General features: G+C 36.3%; 1 protein-coding gene across 9 annotated transcripts in view; it reads right to left on the reverse strand.

Annotated features, from left to right (window-relative positions):
• The window catches only part of si:dkey-178k16.1 (band 4.1-like protein 1), a 115930-nt gene that overhangs the window by 52808 nt on the left and 45821 nt on the right, over positions 1 to 17301 (reverse strand). For all 9 annotated transcript variants that reach the window (XR_453236.4, XM_007234646.4, XM_007234648.4 and 6 more), the window contains exons 2-3: positions 10448 to 10533; positions 7440 to 7604 (exon numbers count right to left, since the gene is read on the reverse strand). Coding sequence is in view for 8 of the 9 variants with exons in the window: in XM_007234646.4 (XP_007234708.3) it covers positions 7440 to 7604; positions 10448 to 10516 (234 nt within the window). In the remaining variant the exon portion in view is untranslated. The remainder of the gene's footprint in view (positions 1 to 7439; positions 7605 to 10447; positions 10534 to 17301) is intronic.

Raw genomic sequence — 17301 nt, forward strand, 5'->3', positions numbered from 1 at the left:
ATAATATGGTGTTTTCTTTACTGGTTCTGTATGCTTAAGTAAGGTTTTCAACAAATCACTGGTGTAGTAGTACACACATTTTAATGGTTTGGTTCATGCAGCAGTTTGTACCTCAAAGTATGGTTCAAGCACAAAACAAAGGAGAAAAAATAGAAACTAAGGGTGAATCCCATTTCTCCCCTTGGCCCTACCCCTTACCCCTACCCCTTCTTTTCGAGTGTAATCCTTCCCCTTGAAATGGAGTTACAAGGGGAAGGGGTAAAATCCTACCCCTAGGAATTGGGACAACCCTTCAAGCACCCGGTGAAAGGTGAATCTTATTGAAAATAGCCTCCATAATATACTAGAAATTGTATATCACACTGGTTCCCAACACTGGTCCTGGAGCAGGTAATGTGTTCCAAAAACAATATAATGTGCAAGAATATGGGTCCTCAGTGACAGAGGAATCACTGGTATATCACAATGACGTTTGTCAATGAACAATAAATACATAAATAAATAGCACTGATTTATGACCAGGCTACTAGCGGTGGTGTGTAGGTGACCCTGCTGGGCTGATGAGATGATAGCAGTGGAGCGCTAAAGTTCAGTAGCCTAGCTGCTGGTTAACTAGTTAACTTTAGGGCATTGTATGTGTACAGAAAGGGGGCAAGAGGTGCAGAAATTAATTAATATTGTCCATTCCTTAATTCCTCTGTGATGGGGAGCTGAAATTAGCTCTGATTATTTTTTATTTGATTTATTTTTTCCGTTCCGCCTTAAATGCGGTAGCGCCTGCCGTCTGTTGCACCATTTAAGGTGGAACGGGAAAGTTAGCTAGCTAGCTAGCTACCGAGACGAACTACTAGCGAACTTTTTATGCTTGTTACGAAGAATTCAGCCATAAAACATCAAAACTACACAATAAACTAAGGTAATACAGTGCTAATCGTAATTTTTAACATGGAAAATACTTTCTTTGGTCGCTTGTTCCGCCATCTTGCCAGTCATTCTCATACCCCTCGGTACGAAGTGTGGGTCTGGAAAATCTCCGTTTGAAGGGCTAACTAGCCCTACCCCTTACCCCTACCACTTCATCCTAACAGGAATCGGGACACCCCTACCCCTTGACGTGCACGCGCAAAACAGAGGGGTAGGGGTAAGGGGTAGGGCCAAGGGGAGAAATGGGATTCACCCTAATACTAACTTAAGATATTTTTTTTTATTTAATTTGAACAGACAGCTGGACAAATTAGAGAAATAAAGAATGAAGAGACAATAACAAAATATCCCATTGTTACCAATGTCATGGGACATGATATGAAACACCTATGACATGGTTGTGTCCTCAAGCAACAAAGCACTTTAGTTATTTGTAAAATTCTTTTTTTTTTCACAAATGTTACTTCAATTTTTTTATTACTAAAACACTATTACTTTTTTTATTTGTAGCTTCAATGCAACATTATGCATTCAGAATAATTCTCAAGCAGTGGTGGCTTTAACCTTTTCTTTCAAAAAAAGAAAATCCATCCAAAAAAATCCAGGTCGGGCTGGGAAATTCACTAAATTAATTTAATTAATCAAATTACTGTTTTAACGCAATTTTCTAAATGGGATAATCAATATTGTACATCTTTACATATAGAATCTGCCAGAGAGAATCTCAGTAGTTTGCTTCTTCAAAAAAATTACACTTTTTCCTAAATAAAATACAAAGAAGTTCTGTTTGTACAGTGTGTAATATAAAAGCATGTAAGGTTGAAGAGGCTGCCTACTATTTGTTTAAATGTAAAGGAAACAATAGCTTGTGCATCCCTTAAATGGTGCGGTCTGTTTACTAAGGCTGGGTATTGAAAAATTGATACCAAACAGGTACTGACCGTGCTGAATAAATGTGTCTGTACTACCGAGTACAGAAAAATAAAAAAATAAATGTGGTGCCTGTTTGATATTTTGCATGAAATGTGCAAATCGCAGAGTGCGCGCAACGGGAGGTCAAAACAATTCCTGAGAGCACACGCAGAAACGTGGTGAGCATGACTGGTGTGACAATTCAAATAGGTGATTATTTAAATTGTCGGCACACTGTTGCTGTGCTAAACTGTCAGGCATTCGCTCGCTCTCACACTGTTTAAGCACAAGCAATGATTTTTGTTCTTGATAAATCGACACAAACATGCACACTGTTTTTTCCAACAAGATCCAAAAAGATGGAGTATCTCATGATAACAGTATGAGAATCATGTCGGCTGTTCAACAAATATGCTGTGTAAGAATAATTACCATTTTCTTTGTATTTTTTGAGTTGTAATTTAGAAAAAGGTATCACAAAAAGATTTGTCTGGGTATCGGTACTGAAATTCAAAGTATCATATCATTACCAGTATCAAAGGTTTTAAAACGATACCCATCCCTACTGTACAAAAAAAAAATATATATATATATATATATATATATATATATATATATATTGAAAAACTCCCCGTTAATGAGTAAAACATAAAACGCTGGGGGAAAAAAACAATTGTCTGAATTAAAAAAATAATAATAATTGGCGCACGAAAAAATAACGTCCTCATGCAATGCAAAATGTGCCCTGCCGGACAGAGCTGTCAGCTTTCAAAACTTCCACATCCAACCTGCGAAAGCTTGTGGTTGTAAGTATTTTTATCATTAAACAAACAATCATCAAACAAATAATTAAAAGTAACTATGTAACTTTTACTCAAAGTACATTTTCAATTGAGTACTTATTTACTTTTACTCGAGTAGATTTTTAGATGGGTACTTTTACTTGAGTAGAATTTTAGCAAAGTAAAGGTACTTTTACTTAATTACAAATTTTCAGTACTTTTTCCACCTCTGGTAATTCCTGCCTTGTGACATATAGCATGTTAGTGTACATTCTGTATTGTGTATCAGGGGAATTTCTGCCATATAGCCCCCCAGCGTTATTAAACTGACTGATTTGATCCAAATATGAACAATAGCTTTTAATCATTCATTTTATAACCTCAGTGCATCACATTTTTAATTGTCTTTCTACCCTTCAACCTCAGCTAACTGTGGGCAGCTGAGAGTACAGTTGACCTCTGACCTTTTGACTGGACAGTACATCTTTTTTTCCGATGGGCGGGTCATCAGCAGTAGCAGTGAACTGGAGAAGGGCAGTATAGGGCTATGAATAAGTCTCCGCATAGGTGCTGCGTCGCTATAGGCCATCATAATCCATCAGCCCGTGGAGGCCTCAGGGCGGGAAGGCTGCCATGCCTCTGATCTATGACGAATGTGCAGCGCTCCCTGGAGATGGGACAGTGTACAAGAGCTCTCTTTCCACCTATCAGTGTGTTCCTCCCCTCCCCCAATACAATCCCCTACAGCTACTGCAGAGAGCATGACACATGCAGTCGTTTGTCATCACCAGAGCACCTCTATAGGAGCAGAACTGGAGCATTGCAGGATTGCAATGTGAAAGGATTGATGAGAAAATCAATGTGTGAGATGTACTCAAGAGCATCTTTAGCCCTTAGTATGTGGACTGAGCTATTTTTGAATCATGTAAATATGTGCAAATGTTTGAACTATTAGAAATAGAGATGGAAAGACATCTGATACGTACCTGTATCAGAAAATGTACAGCCAACATATGCAATATTTATCTTATATTAATTTAGCCTATTCTACAAGTCGATTGGATTATATGGACCCATTTTGGAGGCTCCTCTGTTGGCAGGAAACTACATTTCCTTGTTCAACCACTAGAGGGATTCACCAAGCTGCATCCAGGCTGGGCTCAACATCTTTTTTACGTTTTTGACTCATAAACTCATAAACCACTCATATTTGTAGAATGTGTAAGACTAACACATCTTGTGGAGAAAAGAGAATAAAGAATTTTACCACCCTTATACCTGGATATCCCTCTCAAGAGTGCTTCCTTCAGCTCATATAGTGTGTAGCTATTAGCACAGCAAGACAGCAGAGCTATCAAACACCACATTTAACCACAACCAAAAGTACACCAGCAAAAGCCACAAAGCTAAAGAATTCACTTTAAATTTATTTATTTTTTTTGTGCCAGATAAACATGCCATTTTGCTTGTATTTACACTCTCAGCTGGTACTCGGACCTATAGTTTTTACAATGTGGCTAATTAGAAAAAATATATATTTTTGAGGGACTAATGTGGCATCTAGCCCCACCCTCAATCAATTTTGGCAATTGGTTGATCGAGCTGAAAGGCAACTGCCGCTCGGCCCCAAAGTCACTGAACTTCTATACAGCAGCGACTTAAAAAATGGTTATTAGTGCATTCAACACAATAAACTAACAATATTAGACAATAAATAGTGTTTTACTGTGTCCTAATCCCACCCTCTAGCCCCAAGCTAATATATTAGCTCCACTCTAAAACAATAGCTACGGTAATTTATATCTTTTACAGCAGTCACACTGCAAGTGAATAATACATTTGATTTTTTTTTTTTTAAGTTCTGTATAAATGGAATACATGAATATTTTTTGACAGCTTTTTTTTAAGCATTCTTTAAAATACAGTTTATAAGAAAATATTTAATTATATAAATGTAAATGATTTACATTTAGATTATGTAGATAATGACTGTATGTACATTTAGTTCCATATGCTGATCATAGTTAGTGACATCTTCCATGTGCTTAATAAATGTTTGAGTGTGAAAAAGATGTTTAAAGCTACATAAACTGAGCAGCTGCTTGTATGACACTGCACGCTTGTTACCTGTGTAGTGGTGGTTTTACAAGTGTGTACACCCTCAGATCTTAAATCTCCTGCTGTGTATATTTTCTCTTGCTCCTTACACACACACACACACACACACACACACACACACACACACACGAACATACTGCTCAGATGAATATTAACACATTCCACCTTGCAAAATCAATCAATTTTAATATATCAAACATGTTTACACCAGCACACCAGATGTACTGAATAATACTGCATAATATTTAAAAGGGATTCTGAGGCTTGTGTTGTACGTGTGGTTTAGTCTGTGGTGCACAGGCATGAGGAAGAGAATCAGTGTATCATTTGTTTTATTAGAAAGTCCAAAATCAAAAAATGAAAAAAAAAAAAAAAACAAACAAACAAAAAAAAGTATTATTATTTTTTAATATAATACCAAAAATAAATAACAGTTTTTAATATTTTCAGTTTTTAATTTGATGATCCAAACAAAAATGGTAAATTAAAAAAAATGGATCAGAAGCCGAACTTCATTTAGATTTTTCACCAATGTCTTATTTGCATTTTCATTCTATCTTAAAGGCTTGCTGCAGTATCACAAAGACAGGCATCCTGCATCAGTAAAATGTTTTTCCTTTATTCATAACTGGAATTTACTGTATTTACGTTCCTTTGGTCACAAAAAACTAAATAAAATGCAGTGAAACAGCTCCATGAAGTACATGGGAGGCTTTTCGCGAGGCGACGCCACCACAGAAAAACTCTGTTTTATTATCTAACTGTAACCACAGAGCATTAATAAGCAGCAGGTTAGAAATGTAGATAACTGATGGTAATCACAGCAGCCCTGTAACAGATCATGAGCCTAAAATGCTCCTTTCCCTCCCTCTGTGATCTGTTCTTAAAATGCAGCCCAAGCTGTTAGAACTACATTTCCCTCAAAATACTACGACTTTTTTCTCTTGTATAATTACAACTTTAACCTCATACTATTACGGCCTCAATCTTGTAATATTACAATCATCAAATAAAAAACAGAATATGCAAGCTGTTATTTGTTTTTGGTATTATATTCAAAAACGAAACGAAATAATGAATTGGTTTTTTTTTTACTTTTTTGATTTTGGATTCTCAATTGTAAATCAAAAGAACAAATGATACCCAGATTGAAGAGGAGAGAACCTTTTCGTATTTGTATTTACAGTCAGAAGTGAAGGCATTACTAACTAAAGTACATAAACAATCATAATACTAGACACAGTTAGCTAAAGATACTTAAATATACAATTTAGTAGATATAATCCTTGCAAAATAGCATAAATAGTGATGTATTACCATCTATTCATGAGATACGCAATAACAGATCAACAGTGGGAAACAAACCAACACCCAGTGCTTTGGTCTAAGCCTTTGATTTGCAAAAGCACAAACACACAATATAATAAAGTGGCCACTGGCAGCTGATCTATATCCACTGTGATTTATTAGGCAGACAATCAAGAACTCTCAAGATTTAGGCTGAATTAGTCTAATGTGAGAATGTTTTAGCATTTTATACTGTATTTGCAGTATTCTATACTGCAATAAAAAGCCAAGCATTAAAAGTACTGTTCTGAAATCATCAGGACACGGCCTAAACTAATCATGATTGAAAATTCAAACATCAAACTCATAACAGTTAAAACAGTAAACGTATCAGAACTTTTAGTGCCATGCTTTATGAGACATTTTGCATTTCCTAATGTGGGACAGCTCTGTTTAGAATGTGGGACACTGTCTAAGGGCGTTCTCACACCTGTAGTTTGTTTCTCTGATCCGGATCAGTTGATGAATTTAAAGCTGCTTTAACACTGAATGCTAAGGGCGTTTTCACACCAGCACCATTTGGTCTTGTTTAAAATGGACTCTGGTTCATTTCGTGTTCAGGTGTGAACACAGTACTGCACACAGATGTGGATTAAAATAAGCGGACCATGACCAACCTTGTGGTGAGAAAGTGATTAACTCTCGATCTGACCCAAATATCAAATATACTCCTTTTATTTGAGCTAAACTGCTGATAGGGCGCAGTTTAATCTGATATATTAGCAGATAATGCTAATTATCACAGCTATGAACAAACACAGTCTCTGTTCCATTCTGTTTACACATACCGTGTGTGCAGCGTTCATTATTCACAGCCACGAAACTCCATGTACTACGTGTACATCTGCACTGCACGTCCTATTAAAAACACTGTGTTTGAATGTGCAGCAGAAAATTCAGTGAATTATAAAAAATTATACGGTTCCTGTCAAAACGTTACAATTAAGGGACACATATGGAATTATATACTAAACAAAAAAAAGTGTTTGTCCTCCACAATCCCCTGATCTAAACAATTCCAGTGGAGTTTGTCTTATGAAGACACTGAAAAAATATCAAGAGCGTGTAGATCTGTTCTCAAAGCTAAATGTGGTTAAAGTATAAAACATTCTGGTTTGTTTAAATTTACAAAGTAAAAAAATAATAAAAAGAAATAAAACACGTTGAATTGTTAAATTTTTTATTAGAAAAACCCAAACCAGATAATAATCTGCATACAAGTGGGATTCCTTAGGCAGGCACCATAAATGCACTAGCTGTGTGACCCCTAAGAACGAGGTAATTACCAGCAACACAACCCCACCCCCCACCGCCACTTCCACCGTACACTTGGCATATAAATTGCAACTGCCTTACCTCCACTCCAACCTCATAGTCAGATCCATCTAGCAGTGAGACTTTCACAGGCACTGTCTTTGGTCTTTTGGAGGATTTCTGCGGGGATCTGGATACCCTGCTGGGTGTTTTCTCTGAAGAGTCGTCTGTGTCCCGGTGCTCATCCGACATCTTTGAGTCGTGATCCTAAGAACAAAGGAATGGGTTTTAAGAGCACCACAGCAGCACTGCTGGAACAAACCTCTCATGTCAGACAAAAATGAAAACTTAAAAAAAAAAGAATCAAAGATAGTGCATGTTCACTTTAATTGAATATATATAATTGAAATATTTTTCTTTTCAAATATCTGTGCTGTCACACAAAAACCCTTACATCTCTACAATTCCAACTTTACAGGAGTAAGAAAAAAAAACACATATGCATTATATACGTTATTTTGGGGCAATAAAATGTTCTGTTTATTTCTGTAAAATTTGATGCAAATTACATTCAAATTAAGCGAAAAAAATAGACATACATTATTTTTGTGATGACGGCAATAATATGAGAATTGACGCTTTGAACAGAGTCAATAGAGACAATTCAATAAATCATACATGGAACGGTATCAATAACTTTAGGATATGATGTGCCATTGACAAAGAATGATTGTCAGCAATTTTCTAATAATTATCTAAATACTTAAATAATTGGTAGGGTAACTGATAACAAACGAGAAAACAGCTGCAAAAAATGAAAAAAAAAAAAAACAGCTTCAGTTAAAATGAACATGGGGCTGTAAGCTTATTATAAAGTGAGAATACTGATGCTGAAAGGCCAGTATTGCAGTCCAGAGTGCAACAGTTTGGCAGCACAGCAGAACTTTGAAACGGGTTTTATTATTCATAAAAGGCAGAGAGAAAATTGTGGATTTTCTGAGTAAATCAAGCTTTCTCTGTTGAGGAGCTTACGAACTATCAGAGCTCATTTCAGTGCTATATACTAAAGGGGATTATTTCCCCAGGGGATGAATTGCCAATATGAATCCGAGATCAGTTGTAATAGTAACATCTAACTAGCTAACATCAGCTAGAGTAGTTAGCTATAGCTGCAATCTCTGCCTTTTCAGTTATGTCTCTGACCATGCATCCATGCTCATATTAAAGGCTAAGCATTAGCTAAAATGAAATGGTCAGACACATAAATACAGCATAAGCTGAGTTCCTAATTTGTGATTATCGATGGTTAGAAAACATCAAAATTTGTAAACTTTAAAAGGGCACATTGTAAAAGACTGCCTGCGCACTTTGTTGAATTCGGCACAACACTGGACTCGCACGCCGACTGGATCGTAAATCTGGCGTTTTAAAGAAGTTAATAAGAGGTGTTTAAGAGCCTCCGTGCTCATAGAAGTAAACAAGGTAAGTGCAATTACTTTGTCAATTTTCGCTGGCATAAATTAGTCTTGCTAGTAAGTAATGCAGGTAATTACACACTGTGCCCAGAGCCGTCCTTCCCTGCAGATAGAAAAATGGGCTTGCAAATGCTAAAACTAGTTTAGGTAGTTGGATTATGGAGATATATAGAGTTGTTTAAAAAAGTAAATTTCACAGTCTAAACAATACTAGCTAGCAGGTGTTTTGTATAGCTCCCTGTGAAGTTTCTAATCTTCATTATTTACTTACCTTATAGCATAGATTAGCTAACTAGATGCGAACCTAGATTTTATTCTGCTTTTGTGCATGTGGTTTGACTAAAATGTGAGAAACATATAATAACATTGACTGCTTGTTACTTTGCAGAGTCATTTCCCAGTACAGTCTGCACAACACTAGATATTATTATTATTATATTATTATTATTATTATTCTGTACAGTCTACCCCACAATCACTGCAGATTTGTCTTCTTAGTAGATTTGGAAAATATTTTCAAAATCTGAAGAACCTGCACTGCAACACAACAACTCGCAGTCCAAGTCTACCATAGCTAACGGTGTTTGACAGCGGCGCAATTCTTTTTTCACCAGTGACTTTCCGTAGCAAGTTTTTCTTTCAGTTTACTTACATTCATTGATTTTTTAGTTATTTAAATATGTGATTGTCATTTTTTTTATTCCCATTTACATTTTTAGAAGCTAAAATAATGTGAAATCTTCAGTAGACGATTGTAAATAAATATACATCTATATTTGTCCATACCATTTTACTACACTTTTAGAAACTAAAATTTCTGTTTAGTCTCTCTGTACCAAAAACACACACAAAGTGAATTCAGTATTTATGTGTTCAGTGTTTATAAGAGTAATTGGTAACAAAGTACAATGCAAATCCCTGACTGAAAGCAGAATTATTTACATCATGTGTCTTCTCTAATGAAATGATTAAAATGTGGTCTAAACATCAAAGACCACGCAATACCCAGTCAGTCAATCACCAAAATAAACAGATAAACAGCACTTTGAAAAAATATCTTCGAGAGAGGGAACAAAATCAGGCTCCTCTCGTTTACAGGTATTTCTGAAGTTCCACTTTGAGAAGACAACTTATCACTGTTAGTCTAAAAAAGATGTGGAGTGGATAAAGAAGCTCTTACTTAGATAATCAAACAGTCGATAAGGAGCATTAGCAGCTGAAGCTGCTGGTGGTGTTTTCAGAATGAACTAAGCACCCCAGAGTCCAGATCTCAGCAGCATTGTGATGATTGTGATTACTTGGAACGGTGAGACAATGCAGACAGTTCTCTAACTTTTATAAAGAAAGAAAACTTTTAGTAATGGTAACGATTGAATCACTAGCTGTGAAACATTTGATTTTATATTTAATTGCTGATGCTTCATGATGTTTTATACTATCTGATAAAAATATGTTTCTACCTTTTTCCAAATACTGTCTGAATGAATACCTTAATACTCTGTTTTCAATTTGACTGAATGTTACACATTAATACACTGTCTCTGTGACATGTGCACAGGCTCTATACAATAAAGATGCAACATGTCGTATTGCACAGAACTGCCCAGCAATGCATGCTGGTCTAAGACTACCAACCTGATTGACTCTTCTGCTGTCTCCCTCCATGGCGTTCTTCATATCTGAAGCGGACCCCTTCTCCGACATCCTGATCACTCACAATCCTGGACAGAATGAAAAGGAATGGTAAGATGTCAAGTTTAATTGTCACACACACACAACATCAACAACACTACTGCCAAATTTCCTTCTCTCTCAGTAGGATCAATATCAGCCCCTTTAGTCTGAGCTTGTCTAAAACATCCATCTGCACCTGCACCGCACAGAGAAAAGCCCTAAGGCAGTACAGCTTCTTCTCACATCCTCCAAAAAAGCAATGGTTTTAGCATGTGCTACATACATATCAAGTACGCTCTGTGAGATATATCATTCTACTCCCGCATTTGCAAACCTTTTTAAACCTTTTTATACATTGTGTACAGGGTTTGGATTACATTTAAATATTCCAAAGTTTCTGTCTCACGCACCTGAAAAAATTTGCATATAATTTGCGACGGATTACATTAATGTCAAGTGAATCTTCAGGAGCACTTTCATGTTGCGGATTTCTCATTCTCAACGCATCCCAAAGGTGTTCAACTGGATTCAGATGCAGGGAGTGGCTGGGAGACCACTGATGAAAGCTGTACAACACAGAACACTGAACCTGACTATCATGTTCATGTTTGGCTTTAAGACATGGCGCCCTATCTTACACCCTCTATCTTAGGGAGCGTCATGATGCTCATTGCTATGTTACACCCCACCACCAGTCTATTTTCACTCCATGGGCCTGCGTAGTTTAAATAGCAAAGGTGCTTGTGAATACATCTACTTTGATGGGTGTGGTGGTCTAGAACTGAGGTGTGTTCAGGTAAATTTCTGGCGTATTGCTATCTTGTAATCGGAAAATGCAGGTACGCCACTGACTGAACATGTCCTCCGCAGATGTCAACAGTCTGACATGCTTTGCTTTCTTGGCAGTGAACTGTTTTTGGGCACATGCCCAATAATCATACACCCATGGTTGTTATTCACATATGGGCACACAGCAGTGCACAAACCCATAGCGCGTGCCTCTTGGCAGCTATGCAAATATTTACATCAACAATAAACAGAATGAGGTCAGTTTCCTCTGCTGAAAAGTGTTGTCCACATAGCAATGTGCCAAAGTCAAAGCAAGCTGGCTCCTAAAGGGAATGGCAAGTGACGTGCTGATTGGTTTATTGCACATTACACTCAAAACACACCCATGATTCATTAAGAGAATTAGTACATGCCTTTTACAGGCTTTCAAACGCGCAAGGTGTACTTTTCCCGTCGTTACAATAGCAAAGACACACAGACACACCCTAAATCAAGCTGCATGGGCTGCATTATCATACTAGTAAAGTCAAGTCGTTTCTAAAAAGATGGTAAATTGTGTGCAGTGAAGGGATGCACAGAATCAACAATAATAACAAAACATTCTGCGTCTTTTAAGCAATGATTGGCCCTACATTACCCAAGGTTCACCAGATCACGCAACATTTTACCAGCTTGTCCAGTTTTGTAGAGCATGCACCTACTCCAGGTCTCAGCTTCCTGTTCTTAACTGAGAAAAGTATCTAATTGAACCACATGGGAAATGATTAAATTGTCAAAACTATGATAAGTCCTATAATAAAAAAAGAGTTACATTCACAAATGGCACTTAATACTTTATGGTTTAAAACAAACAGCTAATTTTAAACATGTCTAGAAGTGGCGTCAGTTTTCTGTGTTCAGACATATGAGTACTGTAATATATATTTTTAGAAATGTATGTTGTGTGCTCTGAACAAGAGACAAACATGACCATCAAGACTGTTATCAGCAACAAGTTCAAAATCCAGGGTCTGTCATGCTATGGGGTTGTGTCAGTAAACTTCTGTGTTGGCCTCTTTAATGCAGAAAATTACATTTAAGAGATTTAAAACAGCAAGATAATCTTTTCCAGTGAGTTTCATGCATTTTCTTTCAACAAGACAATGCACACAGTACAAAGGAATGGCTGTGGTAGTAGAGAGTAAAGGTCCTGAACTGGCCTGCCTGCAGTCTTGATCTGTGCTCAATAGAGAATGTGTGGAATGATTTTTTTTTTATATAAAAAATGTACTGTTGCACATCTTACAATGTTTGCAGGAAGAATGGGATAATGGGTTGGGAATAGTAAATTTATAGAGTGGTAAATGTTTTACCATCCCATCTGGTTTTGGCATGTGTTGCAGGCTTGAAAATACAGGCCTTTTTTTATATTGTTTATGTGTGTTTTTAACTTTGTTTGATTTAGGGCTGTATTTAATGGTAATTTCAACTGCAAATTAAAAAATGCAGGTTAGTTTTCAATTATTTCTGTATTTGTGGTTTATAAGAGTATAAAACACACTTCCATCCTCCAAGTATCTCAGTCCAGTCTTAATTACAAACACAACCTTATGCTCACGCTGACATTTAAGACAGTCCACAGATTAAAACTTATCTCCACAAGCAAGTAAGCTGCTAATTTCTCTAAGCGCGAATGGACACACTGGCTGCTTTAATTAACGAGGGCAGTCACTGAGAGCCCTCATCCGTCTACTGAAGAACGCAAGGCACAATGGCACACTGTGGAGAGAGAACGGTTCACAGGAAGCTAACCCAGTGGTACTTAGCCTGAGCAGTGTTGCGAGGCACGTTCTCCCTCGCTCTCTCTTGCTCCCTCTCTCTCTCTCACTCTCATGCCATTAGAACCGATGCCATAAATTATATTAGCTCAAAGCCCTCTGGTGTGGCAGATGCCTGCATCAATGAGAGTGCAAGACAACTGCCTTCTGTTATATGGAAAAGACAGAGGAAGGCAGAAAGACAAAGTATGTGAACATATAGTTTTGCCTGTATTTTTGTTGTTTTAATTATGTCCTTATTTTACTTATCCCACGTTTGCATAAACCAACTAACAAGCCTTTACTGATTCACTAATGAATCAATTCTGGGGTAATGTTAATGACCATCTCAGCCAGCCAACCCATCTTGTTTTCCATGACCATATGGTCTCAAATCATAAAAGCAAATGTTTCCAACCCATTTACGGGATATCTGTTTGCGCAACAAAATATGACGATCCACTAATGATTTAATAGCAGCAATTTCACAAGCTGTGATGAGCAGTGTGAGCCGTATGATTAATGTCAAGACATTATACTGTAGGAACTGTGCTGGGTGATATTGAGAAATATTTTAAGATATATTTTAAGATTTCCCAATGTTATTACAATTTCCGATTAAATATGTGTGCATTGATGAGATTTCTTACAAATAATTTAATTTCTACAACCACTGTCTATTTTTTGTGCTTCACTGACTATATAGCAGCATTCTGTAGTACTATAATTACGGACTCTAGATAATCTGTCTTTCATACTTTGTTATCCTCCTTTCAGCTTGTTCTTCAATTATCAGGGTCCTACAGGTCCACCAAAGCGCAGGTATTATTTGGGTGGTCGGTCATTCGCATTTACTTTACATCTACAAGGTGGACCAACTAGTGTAGAGTGTAGAGTGTTTGGACACAGTGTTTAAAAACTTCAGCAGCACTGCTGTGTGTTTGATATACTTGTACCAGCAAAACAAACATCAACACACCATGTCAGTGTCAATGCAGTGCTGATAATGACCCACCACCCAAATAATACCTGCCCGATCTGCTCTGTGTTGGTTCTGCAGTGTCCTCACCATTGAAGAACAGGGTAAAATAAGGATAATGTGTGCTGATAAACAGTAAACAGATACAGGACTACAGTCCAACAACCGTAGAACTATAAAGTGCTCCTATGTACAGAAACAAGGAGGTTGTGTACATTTAATTCATTGTTGTACGAGTTTGCAGAGCTAGAAGTTTGCTTAAGAACTCACGGCTTATTAGTTAAAACGGTTTCCCAGTCAGGGAATCAATCCCTCGTCTTGGACTATTTGGATCAGTTTCTCTGTTCTACACAATTAAAACTGTACTGTACATGCACCCCTTCCTCTCTCATATATCATCTTTTGTGTAAACACCTGTTAACAAGGCAACTGGGCACAGTCTATCAAAGTAAAGTGTGGGTGGAGGGCTTATATTATGCATGAACCTTGCTCAAATTGCTGGCTTTTTATAAATCAGCTCTAAAATCTAGAGATAATGATTTGAACGCTGGATCCACCACAGCTTGCTGGACAATGCCTGGATAAGGCCATGCCACATAAAAATACTATGCATAAAAAGCGTAAACATACAAAGATGCATTTAAAATGGATATAAAGCAGTGTAAACACACCCACCTCAACAAGATATATTGGACAACTGAAACTCACCCCAATACAACTAAAACAACAGTGATGATAACAGCACAAGGAATGAATTTGAATATTCCACCACAACTAGAGATGCAGTGAACTGCCAAAGTGTAAATGTATGTGTTTAAAATCTCAGAACACAATCTAGTCACTAGAGCAGATGTAAATTGGGTTAAACACCTACGAACCTCGTAATTAATTGCTATGTTCAATCAGGTGTGCAAGAATTCAGCCTTCAAACAGGGCGTGTAGGCACAGAAAGCACTGGTGGAAAGTAAATGTTGCCCTCAGATTTAGAATAGTGTTGAACATTGACAATATGAGCATTGTCATGCATGTAAAAATGATCATATAAACTAGGGCTGCACAATATTGTAAAAAGATGTCACTGAGATATTTAGTTTTGATATATACAGAAATATAAAAAAAAATGACTAGAATTTTCACCAAATGGGTCATATTATTAATAATCTGCTGTGGTAATCCCAATACTGAACTGAAATATTTGCAACATATAAATGATTCTCTTCTAGATATGTCGTGGAAAATAAGTATAGTGTGAACTTGTGTGAAATATATAAAATTGTCATTCAACCTTGCACAATAAATAAATACACTACAAAATACTAGTTTGAAATATGAGCCTGGCATAAGCCACTACTGATATGGTTGCAGTATCATAATGCTTCATAATTTTCAGAAAGAACATGCTAAACAAAAAGGTTTTTCAAGTGTCTCTAGGGAAGGTAATGGTTCTACACAGGGCTACATAATATTGAAAAAATAATAATACATTGTGTTTTTTTCTGTTATAATTATTTTGCAATATTAAAAAATACTGGACCTTTCAGCAGATTTCACCAAAATCGAAAGCTGTCAATGAGCCAACACGTCACAAGATGAATTACACACAATCTATCCAGGGTTGGAATAAAATAAATGATATTGGGTAGACATAATCTTCCTGTGGTAGATATGTTATGGAATCTCGCGGTTTGATTTATTTCGTCATGAGTCTTATTGTTCGTCCTACAAAGTGACTACTGACAATGCTGAAACAAAATATTGTGCATTCCTTGTTCTGTAGAGAATGTTGCTGCCTCAAAACTCTGCTTCTCTGATTTCCAAAAGGGTTTTTCTGAGTGGGAAAAGTTTTTTTTATTTTTTTAATGGTACAATTTAGCATTAAAGTGCTCTCTTTTTGTTAGTAGGCCTGTTATGATTAGTACTATTTTTTAAATAATTTACTGTTCCAAAAATTACAGCAACTAACAATATCACAGCCATTTTATTTTACAGGCAAATCAAAATATAATTATATTAAAAGTGCAATTAGTTATTTTGTAGTAATAGTTTGGGAGACATTTCATACTACCAGTCAAAATTTGTAGTTTATTTTGTTTAAAGAGCCACTTAACCATATTTTGTTAATAGCTGAAATGTGTTCCTCTGAAGTAATGAAACATACCAGTCCTGCTTAAAATGTTACAAACATTTCCTAACCTTTGAAAAGCGCTTTTATTGTGGTAATTCCTGCCTCTGCAGCACCCTCACATGTTCAACTGTGCTATAGATGATGGATTATGTGTCCGTGTACTTTGCAGAGGTGGAAAGTAATGCATTACATTTACTCAAATTACTGTAATTGAGTAGATTTTATGAGTAATTTGTAATTTTTTAAGTAGTTTTTAAAATACGTAATTTTACTTTTACTCAAGTTAATTTTGACACAAGTAATTTACTTCACTACATTGGAAAAGTCCCCATTACTGAGTAAATAATTAAACGCTGGAAAAAAAAACTAATTGTCTGAATTAAAAAAAAAAATTGAGGTTTGTTCTCCATGGCAGCCCAGCTGAACTTTTCCCAGCAGTGTTTATTACGGTTAGCAGGAAGGATGCTGTGTGAATCAGCTGTGCTCGGGGGAACTGGTGTTCTGTCGAGTTATGCTACCCATCGATATGTGCTTCTTTACGGCACTGCGCATGCGCCGACCAACATTCTTTTTTGTATGATTTCATGTTTTTAATGATAATTCCTTAAGTTTTTATTGGAAACATTAAACAATCTGCTTGGATGTAAAAAAAACAAAAGAAAAACATACATAGCACTTAAAGCATAGCAATGGCAAGTTAAAAAAAATAATGTTTTTTTTTTACTATAAAAATACGGTATATAGTCGCCTATATGACCATAACCTTTTAACAATAAAGAAAAAAAAATATCATAGAAACCTATGCCACTTGTTCTTGAAAATGTTTTATGGGGGGGTTTGAACAAAAACTGCCTGAAAGGTCCAAATTATTATTTGGAATAATAGTTCATTAAAAAGATTTTATTTATGATTTGTCTTTTTTTACATCAAATAATTAAAAGTAACTATGTAACTTTTACTCAAAGTACATTTTAAATTGAGTACTTTTTTACTTTTAACCAAGTAGATTTTTAGATGGGTACTTTTACTTTTACTTGAGTAGAATTTTAGCAAAGTAAAGGTACTTTTACAATTTTTCACTACTTTTTCCACCTCTGTTACTTTGATACGCAGATACTCACAGTAT

This window comes from Astyanax mexicanus, chromosome 13 (assembly GCF_023375975.1).
Source record: "Astyanax mexicanus isolate ESR-SI-001 chromosome 13, AstMex3_surface, whole genome shotgun sequence".
Lineage (NCBI taxonomy): Eukaryota > Metazoa > Chordata > Actinopteri > Characiformes > Acestrorhamphidae > Astyanax > Astyanax mexicanus.